This window comes from Plecotus auritus, assembly GCF_963455305.1.
Source record: "Plecotus auritus genome assembly, chromosome: 4".
Taxonomy (NCBI): Eukaryota; Metazoa; Chordata; class Mammalia; order Chiroptera; family Vespertilionidae; genus Plecotus; species Plecotus auritus.
The window spans coordinates 13,286,341-13,305,852 of record NC_137775.1 but is presented as its reverse complement, the minus strand read 5'-3'; the positions used below and the strand labels follow the sequence as shown (position 1 = coordinate 13,305,852).

The following is a 19,512-nucleotide window of genomic DNA, read 5'->3' as shown; positions in this document are numbered from 1 at the left end:
CAACTGCCTTCCTCTGCTGGCCCAGTCACCCCTAACTGCTCTCCCTACTGGCCTGATTGCCCACAACTGCCCTCCCCTGCAGGCCTGGTCCCCCCCAACTGCCCTCCCCTGCAGGCCTGGTCCCCACCCCCAACTGCCCTCCCCTGCAGGCCTGGGTCCCCCCCAACAGCCCTCCCCTGCAGGCCTGGTCACCCCCAACTGCCCTCCCTGCTGGCCTGATTGCCCCCAACTGCCCTCCCCTGCAGGCCTGGTCTCCTCCAGTTGCCCTCCCCTGCAGGCTTGGTCCCTCCCCCCAACTGCCCTCCCCTGCAGGCCTGGTCCCCTCCAATTGCCCTCTCCTGCAGGCCTGGTCCCTCCCCCCAACTGCCCTCCTCTGCCGGCCTGGTCACCCCCAACTGCCCTCCTCTGCTGGCCTGGTCACCCCTAACTGCCCACAACTGCCCTCCCCTGCAGGCCATCTTGTGGTGGCCATCTTGTGACCACATGGGGGCAGCCATCTTGTGTCTTGCAGTGATGGTCAATTTGCATATTACTCTTTTATTAGATAGGATTTTTAAAGATTTGTTTAAAAAGAGGAAAAGATTAGAAATAGTGCTTTGTAATGTCACCAAGTCAGCATCCCTCCATCTGTGACTGTCAGTGTGTTTCTCTCAGACTGCTGTTCTCAGTCATCTGCCTGCTGATTCCCCTTCTGCCGGTGGGTTGCAAATGTTCCATCTGCCATTTGGTGCTGCTGTAGGTCACACATTCAGGCAAAGATTACTCTATGTGTGTAATTATGTCCAAGTGGCAGAAAGCTCTTTTGCCGCTACCACACTTAACTGACCTGAAGCTGGCATAAAGTAGGTTTATTATGGTCTTTGTATAGGGCATATGAGAGTCATAATAACCAAAGACTAGACCAAAGACTCCAAATACATTAATGTCAATCAGGCGGTTAGTAGGTACTCTAAAACCATGTACTGCAGTATAGAATAGTAAATGTCATAAGGTTTATGTGTATGGTATGTTTTGATCACCCACTGTTTGCAAGGCACTCTGCTAAATGTTGTGCCTAAATAGGAGTTTCCTATTAATACATTTAGAAAATACTTAAATATTACTGAAGAAATTTGTTTGATCAGTGATATAATACAACCACAGAATATTCATGTTCATTTGTGTTACATTTGAAAGAGTACTTTAAGATAGATATTTCATTAAACTAAATTTTTTTAAATGAAAAGATTTTCACTTAACTGTTGGAATCATAAATGATACATTTATAAAGCACTTATAAAGTCCCACATTTTTCAGTATTTTATATTCTTTATTGTTTAAAATATTACATGTCTCCTTTTCCCCCCATTGACCTCTCCCCAGCTGCTCCCACCCCCCGCCCCCAGCATTCTGTATTTATTTTTTATTTATTTTTAAAAATCTTCACCCAAGGATATTTTTCCCATTGATTTTCAGACAGAGGGGAAGGGAAGGAGGAGTGGGGAGAGAGAGAAACATTGATGTGAGAGAAACACATCAATTGGTTGCCTCCTGCACATGCCCTGACTAGGGCGGGAATAAACCTGCAACCTAGATAAGTGCCCTTGAGCAGGAAACAGGAATTAAACCTGTGACCCTTTGGTTCAAGGCTCTAACCACTGATATAAACTGGCCAAGGTAAAGTTCCACTTTTTTAAAGTGCTCAAATAAAAATGTAATAAATAAAATCAGAAACTTTATAAGCCAAATTAAAAACAAAACAAAAAACAAAAAATGGTAAACATAGGCCTGAACATCTAGAAATAACACAGTCTATTAAAAAAATTTTTATTTTAAATGTCACCTTCAGAAATCATTTAAAGGTTGTTATTTATTATGACAGTTAACTTTGCTAAAGATATTCTAGTTAAATCTTTCCTCAAATGACCAAGTATACTGCAAAAGCATTATCTATATATATAAAAGCCCAGTAACTGGAATGACAGAATGACTAGAATGACCAGTGGCTATGATATACACTGCAGCAGCCAACCAGCTTGATCTGGGCCCCGATCGCCACCCCTGCTCTCTGGCCAGTCCTGCCCCTGCCCCTGATCAGCCCCCAACACCCTGATATTGGGCGGGGCCGTCTGGCCAACTGCCTGCAGCCTCTCCCCCCAGCGACCCCACCCCTGATTGGCCCCCAACACCCTGATCAGGGGCAGGGCAGGCTGGCCAACCACCTTCGTTCCCTCCCCCCTGGCCAGTCCCACCCCTAATCAGCCCCCAACACCCCGATTAGGGGAGGGCCAGCCAGCCAACTGCCCATGGCCCCTCCCCCCAGCTGGCCAGACCCCACCCATGCACGAATTCATGCACCAGGCCTCTAGTATAAATTACAAATTGTGTTGACAGTCCAAGTGGACCATTTTCTTTTTGATTAATTATACTTGTTCATAGAAATTTAAAACTTGACATTTACTTTTTTCTAGGTGAATCTCATCTTTTATTGGTTGGGGATCCTGGCACAGGGAAATCTCAATTCCTCAAATACGCAGCAAAGATTACACCAAGATCTGTGCTCACCACAGGAATTGGATCTACTAGCGCAGGTATTTTACATGACAATTTCATTTAATGTCACTAAGAAACTAATACAATGGTTTTTTCTTATTAAAAAGTACCTACAAAATGATAAATTTCAAGCTAATTTCTGAGTTACTGCCAAAAATGGAAGGAAATATGTAGCATTTCTTTTGTAGCTCTTAAGAAAATATTTTAAAAGCTCCACCATCACTTATTTTCCAAAAACTTATTCTATATATCTTTTTGCATCTTAGTTTTGAATGATGCTGTTCACTTTTCTCATTGTCTAGTGATTATCTTCATACATACTTATGCATGAAAAAGTATGTATTACCTGGCATTGTTTGAGGAACCCGTGAGCAGAACATTGAAATAAATAAGAGGGTAAAAATTTCACTTTACGTAGATAGATGATGTTGCGCTTAAGGCATTTTTATGCTCATAGATCTCATGGGCAACGGAAGCTCCGGTGGAAAATTCTTAGGTAGAAAATGTCTTAGTATGTGAAAAGTGTCTTTTCATCAGTGCAGCTTTATTGTAATGATTCTTCAACAAGTACATTTAAAAGCCTTTGCAGCTAGGATATCAAGATTTGATTATAAAGTGACTTTAGGAAAAATATATTTGAAAGGACATGTTTGATGCCATTTTGTATTTTTAAACCATTTTGACTGGGGAAATATTTCTCCTGTTCTTCTATAATGGACTTTTGATTTTACACATTTTATAAATGTTATTTACTCCTTGTCAGGGGAGCCTAACCCAGTGCTCAGACTTCTTATGAGAAGTGTGTATTTTAAACTTATAAAGCAGCAAATCTCCATTAAGGGTCCTACATAATGAGAGCTCCATTCTAAGGAGCTCTAAGGTTTGGGAATGTAACTGATGGTACATTAAGAGTTGACAAGAAAGGATTTGTGACTTGAGAGGGGTGGACAAGCTTCAGGAAGGGAAGTAAGCAAGAACATAAAGAACACTTCATGAGCATTTAAAAACTCTCATGTCCCAATGTTCTAGAGTTTTGTATCAAATTAACAATTAAGGTGGCCCAAGTAATTATGTGGAATTTTTCCTAAGTTAATTATATGCAGTGCCAAGAAATGAGTCTAAGCTATCTTGTGAGTTTCTAGTTATTTTAAAGTATTTGGAAATTTTAAAGTGAATGGCTACTGATTCACTATATTAGCACTTTCCCCCTTTTTAAAAAGTGCCAAGATCATAATCCAAATATGAGGAAAAAATGACAGGTAGAAAGAATATGTTATTTTAGAGTTATAGAAAAGTTACTGCTACTTACATCTACCAAAAGACCCAGATTCTTCAAACTGTGTGGCACAACCCATTAGAGTAAAAAAAAAAAAAAAAATCAATTCAGTGAGTCAAAACCAGCACTTCCACACTGAAGTCAATAAGATACCGAATAATCTGTATATAATAAAGGTACACTATAAGGGGGGGGCATTTTTATTGAAACTGTTAATATAAATATATACTTGTTTTATGGGATATTACTTTACTTTTAAACAAAATGTTTTACCATGGATTAAAGTTTTGAAAACTGCTGCCATAGACTTACTGGTAAAATTAGAAACCCGAGATCATAAAACTAGAGGGTAAGACCACATGGAAGCCCAAGGTTTTATAAGGTCATAAATGAACACAGCATCTCCTCCAACTTCCTGCATGTTTTCTCAGCTCAGATGATACCCTCATTCCCTCCAACCTCCCCTTCGATCTCTTCAGTGGCATAGTTTTTATCTTCCCAGGACACAGCTATTTACTATGATCAAAAAGGGGAAAAATAGTTCTAAACCTTCTAGCCATAATTCATATAGTGTCTGTAAATGAGGCTAAATGGGGGGAAAAAACTAGTTTTTCAGTTCCTAATGTTTGAATACTAAATTTTCCTACTTTAATTTTAATATTTAAATTTCTTATAGAACCATAATTTTTTAAAATATATTTTTATTGATTTCAGAGAGGAAGGGAGAGAGATAAACATCAATGATGGGAGAGAATCATTGATCGGGTGCCTCCTGCACACCCCACAATGGGATCGAGCCGGCAACCCGGGCATGTGCACTTGACCAGAATAGAACCTGGGACCCTTCAGTCCACAGGCTGACACTCTATCCACTGAGCCAAAATGGCGAGGGCGTAGAACCATAGTTTTTAATAATAGTTTTAAAGTCTCAAACTTCTGTGAAAATTGGCTGTCCATTTACAATAAAAAACCTAACCCTCAGTTGTCAATACAAACCAGTACTATAATTTATCAAAATAAAAACTCAGCAGTGTGGCTCGGTTGGGCACCATCCTGTGCACCGAAAGGTTGCTTGTTTCATTCCTGGTAAGGGCACATGTCCCTGTTGCAGGCTCAAAGCCCAGTAGGGGGCATGCAGGAGGCAGCTGATCTATGTTTCTCTTTCTCCCTCCCCCTCCTTCCACCCCTAAAAATCAATTTTAAAAAATCTAAAACAAACAAACACAACTTAGCAGTGAAATATAATTGGTAATCTGGCTTATATATGCTTTATTTCTAATAAGCACATATCTTGCCCGTTATATTAATCACTGAGGTCTTTGTTGGAAAATATTACTTTTATTTTTAATACTTTAACATTTTTTCATTGCAATTAGACAAAAATAGTAATTTTTCTTCATAGTTTTGACAGTAGGATGTATTTTATTTTTATAGTCTGTGAACTAGTGGATAGTATTTTAATAATCTGGTATATTAAATTTCAAAGTTTAACATTTAGCAAAACTTGCTTCACAAATTCACTTTTAGAATGACAAGAAATATGTACAACTTAGATTCCATATTTAGACAAATGCCCTTTTCCCTTCCTCAAAATAAAAGCTTTAAAAAGTGTAGTATAGTATAAAAGTTTCAGATATGAAGGCACTGCATAACTCTGAATCATATGACTGATATCTTGCTTAACAGCAAGAGCAACGAGAATATTCTACACTTAAATTAATGGAGCATAAGAAACTTTTTGAGGAAGGACCTAACTCTTATCAAAGAAAAAGAACCTTTTGGCCCATTTAATGAATTCCTTTCCAAGACTGCTTTTAAAAAAACTTACCTGGAAAAGCTATCAAGAATATGTCCATCTTATTCTGCATGAGTGTTGGGGATAATGGAAAGAGTACTACATGTGTGAAGATACATACATTTCCAAAATAGTAACTTACCTGTTATGGTAAAGCTAAATATACTGCCCCAAATCCAGTTTTTATATAAATGCTACCAACAGATGATCTATGAAAGAATTTTAAAGAGTTAAGTTTATAGTATTATTATAAATCTAATGAACAGATCTAAGTCATTATATTCTCCTGTTCTTAAACTGAGGGAGTTTGTATCTGCTCTTGACATGTTGATTGCGCTGGGTAATGATGTATATGACTCAGTAAGTGTTCTGATGTCCTAAACTCTCATAAAAACCAAACCCATAGCCAGAGGACTTTTAAAGAATTAACTACACTTGTTATTATCTTAGCAACCAAAATGAATGCTATCTAACATTACATGAACTACAATAGTAGCCATAGGAGGCTTCAAGATGGCCTGGAAATTCAGATTCTTGGTAGCATATAATTGACTTCAAATCCCTTCTTTAAGGACAAGCCAAAAAATAATGGAAATTCACCCCTTAAATTAAACCAAACTGTGTTATTACAGGAAGAAACATTTTAGTTGAAGTTAACTTTGTTCTTTTGAAGGTCAGTAAAATAGTGGTCCAAAGATGATTGTCCAAGAGGCTAAGACATCTTTACAATCTGGTCCAATAATTCATATTTCTTTATAAGTGCTTTAATTACATATAGAGAAGAAAATAATATATATGATTTAATCAGATTAGTTTCAGAACAAATAAAATAACACATTAGAGAAAAAATTACTTAAAAATAGTTGTATTTATATTCCACAATTTGCTCAAATACTGGTTTTCTTATAAACTTTCTACAGGATGGTTTTTAAACAAATTCTTCACATTGTGTTTTAGTGGGTATGACTTACAGAATTTCAGGGAAATAGTTCTGCGTGTTTTAATAGCTTAATTTGTACTAAAGAGATGGGAGGTGGTCACATGCAGTCCATGTGGGATTCTAACATAACATTTAGTGAGTTTTCTGACGTGGACCATCCCTTTGATGCTGAAGGTAATGCATCTGTTGAAAGAAGTGACTGTAGATTTGGATTACTGCTCTCTGCATCTTCCAGTTTTTCTGTGTTATCTTCCCAGTTAATGTGGAATCTTGTGACTCTGGGATTAGATGCCAAAATGTTTCTTTGAAGCTATAGGAAGAAGAAAATATATAAATGGTAAACATGAAGAAAGTTAGATCACCATATACAAACAGGAGCTTGATATAGTGGTTCTTTATATTAATACCCCACAAGGGCTAAGTTCATATACATACAAATGTATACGTCAAAGCACCTAAAACATAACTAATAAAGAAGAACTAGGGCTGCTGCAAAGAAACTATTTAGCCTAATGAAAATAAGAATTCATACTTATACCATCCAAGAAAATACCCAAGTCCTCAATACTTTTGTTTTTAAAAGGTGAACATTTCAGAGGATGCTTTCTTGAGAGATATGGTGTCTCTTCAGTAATATTTTAAGGAAAATGAAAACTTGCCTCAAATATAACCTCTTGTTATTAGTGGCTTCCTACCTTTTAATTATTATGGCTCATTCTTAAAAAAGTATTCTAGCCCTGGCTGATATGGCTCGGTTGGTGCACTGTTCCATACACTGAAAGGTTGTGGGTTCGACTCCCAGTTAGGGCACAAACCTAGGTTGCAGGTTCAGTCCCTGGCTGGGGTGTGTATAGGAGGCAGCCAGTTGATGTTTCTCTCTCACACCAACATTTCTTTCTCTCTTCCCTCCCCTCCATCTTCCTCTCCCTCTCTCTAAAGCATTGGTTCTCAACCTAATGTCGCGACCCTTTAATACAGTTCCTCATGTTGTGGTGACCCCCAACCATAAAATTATTTTCGTTGCTACTTCATAACTGTAATTTTGCTACTGTGATGAATCATAATGTAAATATCTGTTTTCCGATGGTCTTAGGCGACCCTGCTAGCGGTTCTCAACCTGTGGGTCGCGACCCACAGGTTGAGAACCGTTGCTGTAGAGCCTAAGACAGCCATGGGCAAACTACGGCCCGCAGGCTGGATCTGGCCTGTTCGGCTGTTCTATCTGGCCCGCGGAGCCAAAAGAGCGGAGGGTTCTCTTGCTCTCCCCTCCGCTCCTTTACTTTGAATTTATATTAGTTCACACAAACACTCCATCCATGCTTTTGTTCCGGCCCTCGGGTCCAGTTTAAGAACCCATTGTGGCCCTCGAGTCAAAAAGTTTGCCCACCCCTGGCCTAAGACCATCGGAAAACACAGATATTTACATTACGATTCATTAACAATAGCAAAATTACAGTTATGAAGTAGCAACGAAAATAATTTTATGGTTGGGGGTCACCACAACATGAGGAACTGTATTAAAGGGTCACAGCATTAGAAAGGTTGAGAACCACTGCTCTAAAGTCAATGAACATATCTTTGGGTGAGGATTAAAAAAAACCAAACATTCTAATTTCTTCTTTTTTTTCTATACAAGGTGCCGTGCCACACAGGTAACTAATAAATTAGATCAATGGAAGGTCCTACACCAGGATAAAAAAAAACATTCTAGCCTTATTACTTTCGACTCTTATGTAAATTTTCTTACATGATAGTGTTGTATTCAATTTCAAAAATCACCAGTTACTAAACTATTACAGTTCCCAATGGAATCATAAAGTACTAATTATTTTTGAGAATATTAAATCACTGATTTCAACTTTTCACTGAGAAGCTAAGCTGTTTTCTATCACTAAAAATATTTAATACCTTTAGTTTAAACTTGTAAGAGTAGCAGATAAAACAAGGCATATAGATGTTCTGAGAAAAGAGTGTTCATATGAAAAACAAACATAAAACTTCCCCCTGCAATTTTGAGAAGAGTTATAGACAAAACTATTATTGAATAATCAGTACAACAAACATGAATTTGAATCTCCTAAGGATTAAAATGAATAGAATTATGATGTATGGGAAATGCCATACAGAAAGCCATAAACAAAGGTCTATTTTTACAGGAGGCATTTTCAATTCTGAAACCATAGACTCAAGGTGCCTGACCAACAGTACTTATGACTCATCTGGAGAGAGAGTCTGAGGTCATCCATGGTAATGGGACCATGATTAGTTTTCCTACTTGGCACAAAGACCTCAAATTTACCACTTTCATGGTACACTGTGAAATGGCAATTGCGTAAAAAACTGTAAAAAGGAACAGTTAGAACATTACCTTAGAAAAGTCTGGTTTTACTGGTGGATTTTCCCTTAATTCTGTCTCAGTATATTCATTATTTACATAATAGCCAACTCTAATAAATTCTTGACCTCGATAGGTGCATGTGATTAGCACAACTGTTACACCTACGGCATCTGCATCTGGAATGAGTCCTGGATTAGGTGCATCAGCCTAGAATAATTTTAAAAGAAAAGAAACACGTATCACAAAAGGCTGTTAATTACAAGAAAGATTGGAATTTTGGTTACCTTGAACACCATCAGTTGAGGGCATCATATTGGGGAAGACAAATGCTCATTTTTGAAACTGACGTATAGCCAGGAAGTATAGTTCACATGTTTCTCCACAGTATACCCAAGTACCCTGGGTGCTTGAAAGCATCACTACTAAAATAAATCTGGCTACAGCATGTTGTCGTTTATGAGGTTTATGCAATATTCAATTATAAAACCTTTCATAAAATATAATAATAGTTTTATTTATTGCAACCTTTTCCAGTCATAATTTTCAGACCTAAATTAGCCTATCATTTGCACTGTTGCCAGCATTGATTACCTAAGCTCAGTTCTAGTCCTATTCCTTCACCAGGTTTTAACACTTCTGATGATTACCCCCATTTCTAAGATAAAAATCTCGGTTAGCTTCACCTGTAAGGCCCTTCCTTTACATTTGTCTCCAACCCACATCTCCATTCACACTCCCTTTAACTCCACACCTCTTACTCTTGTTCTGGAATTACATAGGTTCTTTAAAATACAGTGATCTTTTATGCCTCTGCCTTGCATACACTGTCCCCTTGGCCTGAAATGTTCTTGCCTAATAGCCTGAAAAATTCATCCTTTAAACTTTGCATCAAATGTATTCTTCTTAGTTCAAAAGTTAGAATAGCAATCTTTTTTAATGCACTCATATTGACATAAATCCTCTACTAACGATGTCTAACAACCCAAATATGTTTACCCTTCAATCTTGCCTGTCATTCTAAGCTTTATCTTGGGCAGGAGTCCCATCCAGTTTATCTTCTATAATAATAAAAGGGTAATATGCTAATTAGACCAGACATCCTTCAAGACATCCTTCTGGATGAAGCCGGGGCTGCGAGGGAAGCCGGTGCCAGCAGCTGGGGGAAGGAAGGCCTACTCTTGCATGAATTTCACGTATCAGGCTTCTAGTCTTTATATATAATCTCATGTCTGGCACAGCTCTGAGCACACAATGTGTACTTAGTATTTTGAAATTCGTTTATAACTCAGTTCCTGCCCTGAAGTGGTTTATGATCTCTTTGGAGACACCAGAATGGGGACAGAGAAGAGGGTCTGTCCTGAGAATATGTTTATCTTAGAAATCCTGAGCATCCCTCCATGGAGGTGATAGGTTATTTGCAGGGTCCCCAAAGAGTTTCCCATGTACCTGGAAGTGGGTAGAGATAAGACAGAGAGATAGTTTAGTAGTGCGATGGGGACTTCCCCACATAGTGCTTCCCATCCCTACAGCCAATTGGTTCTAGGCATATTTGTGTTTTAAAATTTGCCAAAGGATTCAGTTTGGGCAAATTCAAGTAGAAAAACCTGTAAACCTCTCGGATCATTTAGGATGGAGAAGTCATAGGATAAAGGAGAGGCAAAATAGGGCAGATCAGGAGAATACTATGGCAGTTTGTTTGAAGCACAATACAAAAACTGTATTTTAGTCCCTCTCTGCTGATAATGGTACATTTTGTAAAACTTATGGGCTGAACATATGATCTAAATCACATGTGCTTCCTCTGTTGCTTGTTGGCAATGTGCACTGTTACCAAGGTAAAACCAGTGGAAAACCACTAGAAGCAAATATTTTTGAATAATTTTTTTCTCCAGCACTCTAAGCCAAAAGCTTAGGAATGTTCTTAACAACATAAATACACAGGATATATTTTTAAGGGTTTGTTTAAAAAACAAGGGATTTATTTAGAAGTTTTTATAGTGGCATAAAAAGGTACCTATATCACTCACTGCATCTCAAACTAAGTTTCTTACTACATTATGAATCAGCATCATAAAGTACAGATTCTCCAGGTTTGTGGGTCAAAGCAAATACTACTTCTTTATATAACAATTTCAAGAAGCTAAAAGAGTAAAATTTTAGTTCTAAACATAGAAATAGGGCACTATTTGTCAGTGATTGTACTTGACTGCTTTATTGCTCGTTTAATCCTCAAAACATTCTTATGAGGTGGGATATTTGCCACATTTTATAGGTGACTAAGGGAGGTTAGGGAGCCTGTCAGAAGTCATATGGGCATAATATGCACTGCAGCGGGATTTGAACCAGGTCTATAACTGCAGTGCTTCCCCTACACACTCATTCTCTGGTACCCACGTCTTTCGCCAAGGTTATGCACTCACGCAATCTGGGTTAACAGCACTTTAATATATTTGAGCTTTTAAACCATTTGTTTAGGTACAGTAAATTATTTGTTGCTTTTTAATAAAAAGCACTCAGGCTAGGAGACCAAGAATCTGAATTCCCTGTTTAGGAGAGGGGCAGGAAAGATAGCAGCTCTAAAGATGCCATAGGTTAGAGTTAGTCTTGGCCCATATCTCGTGGGATTGATTATCTGAGCAACAGTATTCATTTCAATTGGTCTCATCTGTGAAGTGAGAAAACGGAGTCAGCGATAGGAAGGCTTCATTTTTTCTCTGGATGAAGTCTCTTCTGTGGGTTCTACTTAACGATGGGACTCTTGTAGAAATACTTGCAATAAATTTAATAGTTTTGTAAAAACCCATGGCTAGTTACTCTTTCAACTATTATAAGTATCTCTGTAATAAGCATGGATAATTGGAAAGTGACTGAATAGTTTTATAAAATTTAGTATGGGTTAAAGAAGTAACTCTTGAATACAGAAGACAATGCTGCAATCTTGGCACAGATCTAAATACTGTCAGTAATATCTCAGAACATAATTTATATTAGAATTTCCCCTCACAGTCAGTAAACAGAGTAGTAGCTTTATAACAGGTACCCTTTATAAAATGTGTAGATTAGATACTTTAGTAAACTGGACTTCAATTCCAATGACCCAAGATCGCACATATCTCTTTCTACTAACATACCTGTTAACCCAGCTTAATTACTGATTATGCTGACATCAAGTTGTTGCTTTTTTTATATTATCATCACTCCTATTGGCTGAAACCATAAAGCTGCATATGACTGACTACACCAATCAGTAGTGTGCATCTTTAATCTCTTTTTTGAGGCTGCTGGACAGCACCCCCCTGAAAGTCTGATACTAAAAGACTATTCACAGAAAAGCCCAAAATTAACCACCACGTATAAGGTTACTATATGCTGTACAACCCCTGAAGTATCACATTAACATCTCTCAGCAAACAAATTCAAGAGGTAGTATTCCTGCATTCACTGAGACTTCCTAAAATGTGAGAGAAGTAGATAAAAAGCGAATGCAGCAGAAGCAGAGCGATTTAACCCACAAGGAAAGGGATAAGAGCCATCTGATGTAGTCTGTTAAGAAACATATTTGGCATACATATTTACCAAGAATTATCTTACCTGAAATACAAACATATGCCTTCCTGCAGGAACAGGGCCCACTAAAACAGAGTCTAAAACTTGATCGTATTCTTCACTTTCTGCAGAGCCCACATAGATAATTTTCCATTCCAGGTCTAGGGTTAAAACCAAAACATTATTTCATATTCAGTGAATATATTACAATATGACATCAAAAACCCTTTTAATGTCCACTTAGCCATTTACTGGCTGCTGAAATTGGCTTCTCATAGCAGAAAATCCAGGAAGGCACTAAATGGCTCCTTAAGAAATTCTTACATTTCGTACAAGTTTCTCAAAATGTTCTTTTGTGAAACGTTAGAACCTGGGCAGGTCTCCTCACAAACAGTATGGCCCAAAACTTTGGAAATGCTTCAGCCTTGTCTTGAGGATTCATAAAGCACAGTGGCAGAGGAAGTGTTCGGAGACATCCTTCTGTAAAACCCAGTAACATTCGTCCAGCATTTCCCAAATGTATTTGGCTATGGAACCCCCCCACCCCCCGCCCCATTCAAGTCATATTTTAACTTACTAACCACACTTTGGAAGGACTGCCCCCTACTATGTTGCCCAGATCTCCAAAATGGAAAAATCATTAGCCAACTTCCCTGTGGCTCAGAAGGGGCTTCAGCTCATAACTGTTAAAGGACCAGAGTCAGGTTTCTTCTTCAACGCACCCCTTCTTGTCATACATTCTTTAAATTGGGAAGGGGAAACCAAGGATCCTCTTGCCACCTGATACACTTGGTGGGAAAAGGCACAAGGAAGTGCAACTACGGCATTCTGTGAAATTCAATCATTCAGGTTTTATTGAACACCCTTCAGTGTGCTCTGTGAGAACCCAGAGATGAGTAAAAAGACTGTGCTTTTGAAGGAGCCTCCTCTTTAGGGTCAGGGGAGGAGCGAGAAACCCAACAAATACAAACCATCTGAGACCTCCTGGGCCTCAGGGTGGTTAGCAGTGTGGACTGCCTCTTGGATTCACTGCGCTAAGACTACACCAGCCCTCCCAGAGGAGGGGTGTTTCTGGGTTACTTGTAGAGAATCTAGTTAGTGTCACCATGAGTTTCCATTTTTGTGTAACTGTATGTATTTTCATTCCCTAGACAGACACCAGAAATAGTACAGGTACGACTTATTCATACAGTATTTATAAAATACAATTTCTTGAACTAAATGCTCCTTTAGGCTTATACTTTCTTTTACAAAGTCGGTAGTCATTTTCTGAGGACCTAATATGTCGTTCATGGCTGTGTCCCAGGCTAGACCATTTTATTTCCAGCTTCTAGCACATTTTCAGATGCAGGGTCCTGCATCTGACACCTCAGCAGATCATCTATTTGTTAATGAAGATTAAGTGAGGAAACAAAAAATATGAATATCTACTCAGAAGAAGCAACAAACACAAATGCCTAGAGGTAGGAGCATGCTTGGCAAGAAAAAGACTGCTAAGGCAGGACCAGAATGAGCAAAGAGGAAAATTACCATGACACTGGGGGTGAGGGGCCTGGTGAGATTGTGCAAAGTTTAGAAGATCATTAAGAAGACTTGGCTTTTACAGTAAGAGACATGGGAAGCCATTGGAGGGTTTTGATTAGAGGAGTGGCTACCATGGGGGTGAGAAGCAGTCGCACTGTTGATAAATCTTGAAGATAGAGGCAGCAAGAGTGTGTGTGTGTGTGTGTGTCTTGGCGCAAGCGCACTTCTACAAGTGCATGCACAGGAGATAGGTGAGGGAATCAATCAGGCATTAGTTTTAGACTTGTTCACTTTGAGATGTCTACTAGATATCTAAGTGGAGATAATGAATAGATCTGGTAAAAGTTTGGAAATTGTAAATAGGTAGGATTCCTAGGGAGTGAGCCTTGGGACTGTCCAAAAATGTCATGGAGATGAGAAAGACTCAATAAAGGTTACAAAACTAGTGGCCAGTAAGGTAGGTAACCCAAAAGCCAAGCGGCAGGACTGTTTTAAGGGTGTGAACCTATTAAACTAGCCACGTTAGGATCCGACTAGGAATTGTCAAGTGGAGATTTGCATATTTTGTTCATTTCATATGTATTTGTATCTCAAAATATAGAGCCCTTGGCCTCCTAATTTGTATAAATTGGCATTTGTGGTCTGACAGGAACACAGTCATGATTTATAAACCTTTTATAAAATACTAGTACGTGCTGGGCATTGGTCTGGCCACCTCACACCTGTTGTTTAAACTTCAATAGCATTATCATATGAATTTAATTATACCTATTATGCAAACAAGAAGGTTGAGGCTCTGAGAGGCCAAGTAATCTACCTAGATTCATAGTTAGTAAATCAAAGAATCAAAGTTATGTCTCTGCAACTCCAACACCTGGGCTCTTTCCAAAAATTTAACTAGGAAGATAAATTCTTCCCTTTCTAGCCATGGGGAGATAACCTAGGCTGTAACTCAGGGAACACGAATGCCTTAATTTTTATGTTTATGGGATGCTTGCTGTAACCACTGAGTTTGAGATGCTCAGTACTCATTTCTAAATTAGCATCAATTGTTTTATTCTTAGAATTTTTTTAAATTTAGATTTTATTCCCCTCTTCCTGTATTGGAAGCAGGGAAAGGCTCAGATGCTTTGCACAGGTTATTAGTTGAAGGAGTTTACACATTTATTTTAAAAGTTAACTGATTGTTTCACTTAATTATGGTAATCCCAGACTGCAAGTATCTATTTGTGTTGGGAGTGAGGGATTCACCAAGGGAATTTTCAACTAATTGCACTACTTGGCAAGACCTGTTGTCTAGAGGAAAGTATGTAGTTTTTGGAAAATGTGAAAGTATGAAGCACTGTGCTTGACTCTGGTACATTGTAAGTATTCAACTAACATGTAGCCATTATCAAAAACAACTGAATTATTTTAAAAGCAAGTACTCCTCTGCACTCCAGGTGTGGCTCAGTGGTTGAGCATCAGGAGGTCCCGGTTCCATTCCCCGTCAGGGCACATGCTGCCGTTATGGGCTCCATCCCCAGTAGAGGGCGTGCAGGAGGCAGCCAAAGAGTCTCTCTCATCATTGAAGTTTCTATCTCTCTCTTTCTCTCCCTTCCTCTCTCTGAAATCAAGAAAAACATATTGTATATATGTTTGAATGAATGAATGAATACATACATACAAGTACTCCTCAAGGCTTTTTCTGAAACAAAGCTTTTAAAGGAAAGTAAAAAAAAATGAGGGATCTACTGACAAGTTAAAGTATCAAAAATGGTGGCCAATCTCTGGCTTGGGATTTGAGACAGAATTATAAAGTGAAAAGAAAAATGTTTTAAATAAAGAATTGCAATAGTATAAAAGTATGGAACCTATAAGAAGCCTTTGCCAAGTAAACTCAGTTTCCTTAATTCACACAACCTCTCGGTGGAGTACACAAGCATGGCACCTTTTGGAAAGATTCCTTTGCAGTTTTGGTATGACTCAGCTTAAACGCTTTAAAAAAACCAAAACTAAATAAATGCCGAGTCTAGGTACCATGGGAAGTGAAGTATACAAATGGAAGGATGTGTATTGTTAACATTAGTACTGTAAGAATTCTGAAGTGATTTAACTGAATAGATTCCAGTAAAAAAAGGAACACAGTTCCCTCTCCATGAATGGCAGGCTCCAGTCATCCAATGTCAAGGCCCTGTAACAACATCCTTAGTCATCCGTGTTCAGAACTGGCTCCTAAAATGAAAGTTATCACTTGAGAAATACCTGTAATCTGTAGAACTTCCAAAGCCTAAAACACTATAGTATAAGTTGGAATGGACGGATCAATGGTTTCATTACATTCACCCATTTTTATATGCAATTGGCAATAAGATGGAAAAAATTACAGATTTGAGTATAAAAAAAATGGGGCTGGTAGCTGAAATGTTTATAGTATTACTATGAGAAAAGTACTCAAATGGTTTCAAAATAGTAAGGAAATTCCCCTTTAATTTTATTATCAATGGCCTAATTAGAAATTTAACAAATTTCAAAATGTGCACTACATGTTATATATGTGCATATATGCTTTATAAATGTATTTAAACTGTATGGAAGAGCACAGATTAAAGTGTTAACTATGGTACTTATAGGAATGAAATGGGGAAGGCACTGAGTAGAGGACTGTAACTTTGTATGATTTTTTTTAAAGTTTATTACAATGAGTGCATATTTTTATGATTTAAAAAATTAACACCCTAAAGTACATTTTATAGATTAAAAACTAATTTAAGGTTAAAGTGCTTTATATGCTTTGATTAGTACAATAATATTAAATGCACTTTGTTAAATAGATTTATAAGTTCAAAGATGTCCCCCTATTTAATTTTTTAAATTACCATTGATGAAGTTAAACTTTTTCTTCCTCAAATTTTGAAAATAAAGCGCTGGAGTATTTTAATAAAATCCCAATGATAAAAACCTTGACAAGTTTCAGCTTTCTAAATAATTATTACTGCACATATTAAGAATATTTATCTTTTTTATTACCTTATCACTTTATTACTTAGAAAAAATAGTCAAAATTTGTGCGTTGCCATTATGACTTTACCTTTTACTTCCTAGCCCACTTTAGTGTTTTGTGTTCAGGGTGTTTGGATATCGAGTTATTTTAATTAGATTTCAACACGTTTTAGAATTAAATCTTTCAGTCTACTTAGAAGCCAGTAGTGGTTAAGTCCTGGCAATTATTTAAGTATTTTACTTATTTCTGCTCTTGGGTTAAATGTAACTTTACAGCTTAGAATCTTTCTTCCTGAGAGAAGAGTTCAGTTGTTGGGAAAAGGAGTTCACTGGTCCGGGCGAGCCTGTGCGCCAGCGTTCCGGGCGCCCGAGCATCCGAGCATCCCGGGCGCCGGCGGCGAGCGCGGGCCGGGAGCCCCCGCGGCCGAGAGCGCGGAGCCTGCGCCCGCCTCCCCCGCTGGTTGGTCGAGGGAGCGAGAAATCAGCGCGAGGACAGCCTCGCTCTCCTCCCCACAGCGGCCGGCCATGGCCACCCGGGAGAGCACGGCAACTCCGGTGTTAGCTCTAAACATGGACTCGCCTTTCCACGGGGGCAGGAAGGTGGGCAAGCGGGCGCCGTGCTCGTCACCCACGGAGAGGAGGCGTCGTGACGCCGGGTCGGTGGCCCAATTCTCTACTCGGGGTAAGATGGCTCCGCTGCTAACTCGCCGGCGCGACCACATACACGCCTCTCCCTTCCCAGCCTTCCCGTCGGGGCCGCGGGGACCGCGAAGGCCGTTCGCGACGCGGGGCCAGCCCGGCGGGACCCCCGGCCGGCGCCGCGGGCGCGAGTGCGGGTCTCGCGAGTCGCCGCCCGCCAGACAAAGCTGACAACATGGCTACCTCCGCCCGCACAAGTTCCGAGCAAGTTGAGCGGCGGCAGGCGCCCGGCCACGGCGAACGCCTCCCGCGCCCCGGCGGCCGTCGTCCATCAACTTCAAGTTTCCCTCCAGAGCCGAGCCCGCAGCCCGCCCGGCGCCGAGCGCCGCCGCCCTCGCGAGGCCAGGCCCGGGAAACTTTCAACGTCTGCAGCCGCAACTGACAGTCCGGCGGGCGGGCGCCCACTCACCTTCAGACAGGTCCTCGATGCACTCGAAGGTGATCTCGAACTGGAATGGGTTGTAGAAAGGAGAAGGGTTGTCCAGCACCACTACATTGTTCACCTGAACCTTTGCCATATTTTGAAAGAAGCACAAACAATGGGGACGGGGCTTGTTGCGGCACAGTCCAGCCCAGCGCGCGGCCGTCCCCGGAGAGCGCAGACCCCCGCCTGGCGCCGGACCGACGTCGTGCAGCGGCGACTTGAGAAACTTTTTCCCCCTCTTTTTATTTACACGGGAACACTCCACGGTGTTGTGCAGCTTTCCTATTTCACTAAACTACAGCCCATTCTGCTCTGATAACTAGCAGCGTTGCTCGCGATTGGCTGCACCCGAGCTCTGACCCTCCTCCTCCAGCGAGGCCTCCGCGGCGAGCAAGAGGGGCTCCCGCTCCCGGAATGGACTCGGAAACTTTAACTGCGGCTCCACCTGCTGGTGCGGATTAGGACAAAGGCGGAGAACAAAGTGAGTGGAATACAGGCTGGGAGGCCCGCGCGGAGGCCGCCGCCGCTGCCGCCGGCGGGGGGCGGGGCAGCACAGGCCCCGCCCCCGGCCCGGCGGCTCCCGCGCCTCACGTCGGGCGTGGCCGCGGCGGGGAGGGTCGCGGATCGGAAGGGGCGTGGCCACCGCAGAGGCGGTGGGAGGCGTGGCCGAGGCGGGGAGGTGTGCTCGCGGCTGCATCTGCGGTGGGAGGGCGCGATTCTGGGTGACGCCCGCCCCTCGGGTCTGCTTAGTGGTGTGTGTTTTTTTTTTCCTTTTTACATTTGTCCAACGGCTGTGCTGGATCTGCTTAATTTAGCAGATATGACTCGGTTGCATACACTAGATTAGGTTTAGCTGCCTCTGTATTGGCTAATATTTGCGGTAGAGTGAAGGATTGGTTGCAGTGGAAATAAATCATATTTTATAGACCGATGCCAGCTCAAGAGGAGCAAAGCCATTTTGGAAATCTAGTTCTTAGCCAATATCTGCGTTTGGGCACGACAGGGCTATTAAGTAGATACAAAATGTAGGGCGAGGAGACACATTTGCACACACACTTGGCTTGGAAAATCTGAATAGGTAGTATTTGGGCTGCACTTCGGTCTAGAATAAGAAAAAGTCCTAGAATAAGAAAAATATTACTAGAGATGTGATCAGTTACACCCCATGTTTCTGCCGTTTGATGGGCATAACAGGAACGTAAATGGAGAGAACAGGGAAGTAAGGATACCAGAGGGCAACAAATATAAGGGAAAAGGCCAGTAGAGAACACAAAGGGATATCAAGAGTGATTTTTCAAAATATTATGGCCTAAACTGTCAGTAAATAAAAAAAGTGTGGCACCACACACGAGTACCAAGGAGCCTTTGCTTGATTCATGGACATTCAATGTGGATTCATTTACGCCACTTAACTACCATTGTTGGAAAAGGGAGAGCTTGTAACACATCTATGAGG

The 19,512-nt window shown here is 40.4% G+C and overlaps 2 protein-coding genes across 2 annotated transcripts in view; one reads left to right on the top strand and one right to left on the bottom strand.

Moving 5' to 3' along the window:
• The window catches only part of MCM9 (minichromosome maintenance 9 homologous recombination repair factor), a 69,472-nt gene that overhangs the window by 18,154 nt on the left and 31,806 nt on the right, over positions 1-19,512 (top strand). The window contains exon 7 of the mRNA XM_080665801.1: positions 2,451-2,570. Within this exon, the coding sequence (XP_080521927.1) occupies positions 2,451-2,570 (120 nt within the window). The remainder of the gene's footprint in view (positions 1-2,450; positions 2,571-19,512) is intronic.
• On the bottom strand, positions 5,057-18,600 carry ASF1A (anti-silencing function 1A histone chaperone). The gene is made up of 4 exons (XM_080665802.1): positions 18,042-18,600; positions 12,473-12,588; positions 8,912-9,088; positions 5,057-6,853 (listed from the first exon to the last, which is right to left on the bottom strand). The coding sequence occupies exons 1-4, from the start codon at positions 18,148-18,150 to the stop codon at positions 6,641-6,643; spliced, it is 615 nt and encodes a 204-aa protein (XP_080521928.1). The 5' UTR covers positions 18,151-18,600; the 3' UTR covers positions 5,057-6,640.

Bases quoted from the DNA above. Each gene is read 5' to 3' on its own strand.
- ASF1A (XM_080665802.1), bottom strand. From the start codon at position 18,150: ATGGCAAAGGTTCAGGTGAACAATGTAGTGGTGCTGGACAACCCTTCT. The intron at 12,589-18,041 runs GTGAGTGGGCGC...TTTTAACCCTAG, and splicing joins CATCGAGGACCTGTCTGAAG to ACCTGGAATGGAAAATTATC. The intron at 9,089-12,472 runs GTAAGATAATTC...AAATTATTCTAG, and splicing joins GGCATATGTTTGTATTTCAG to GCTGATGCACCTAATCCAGG.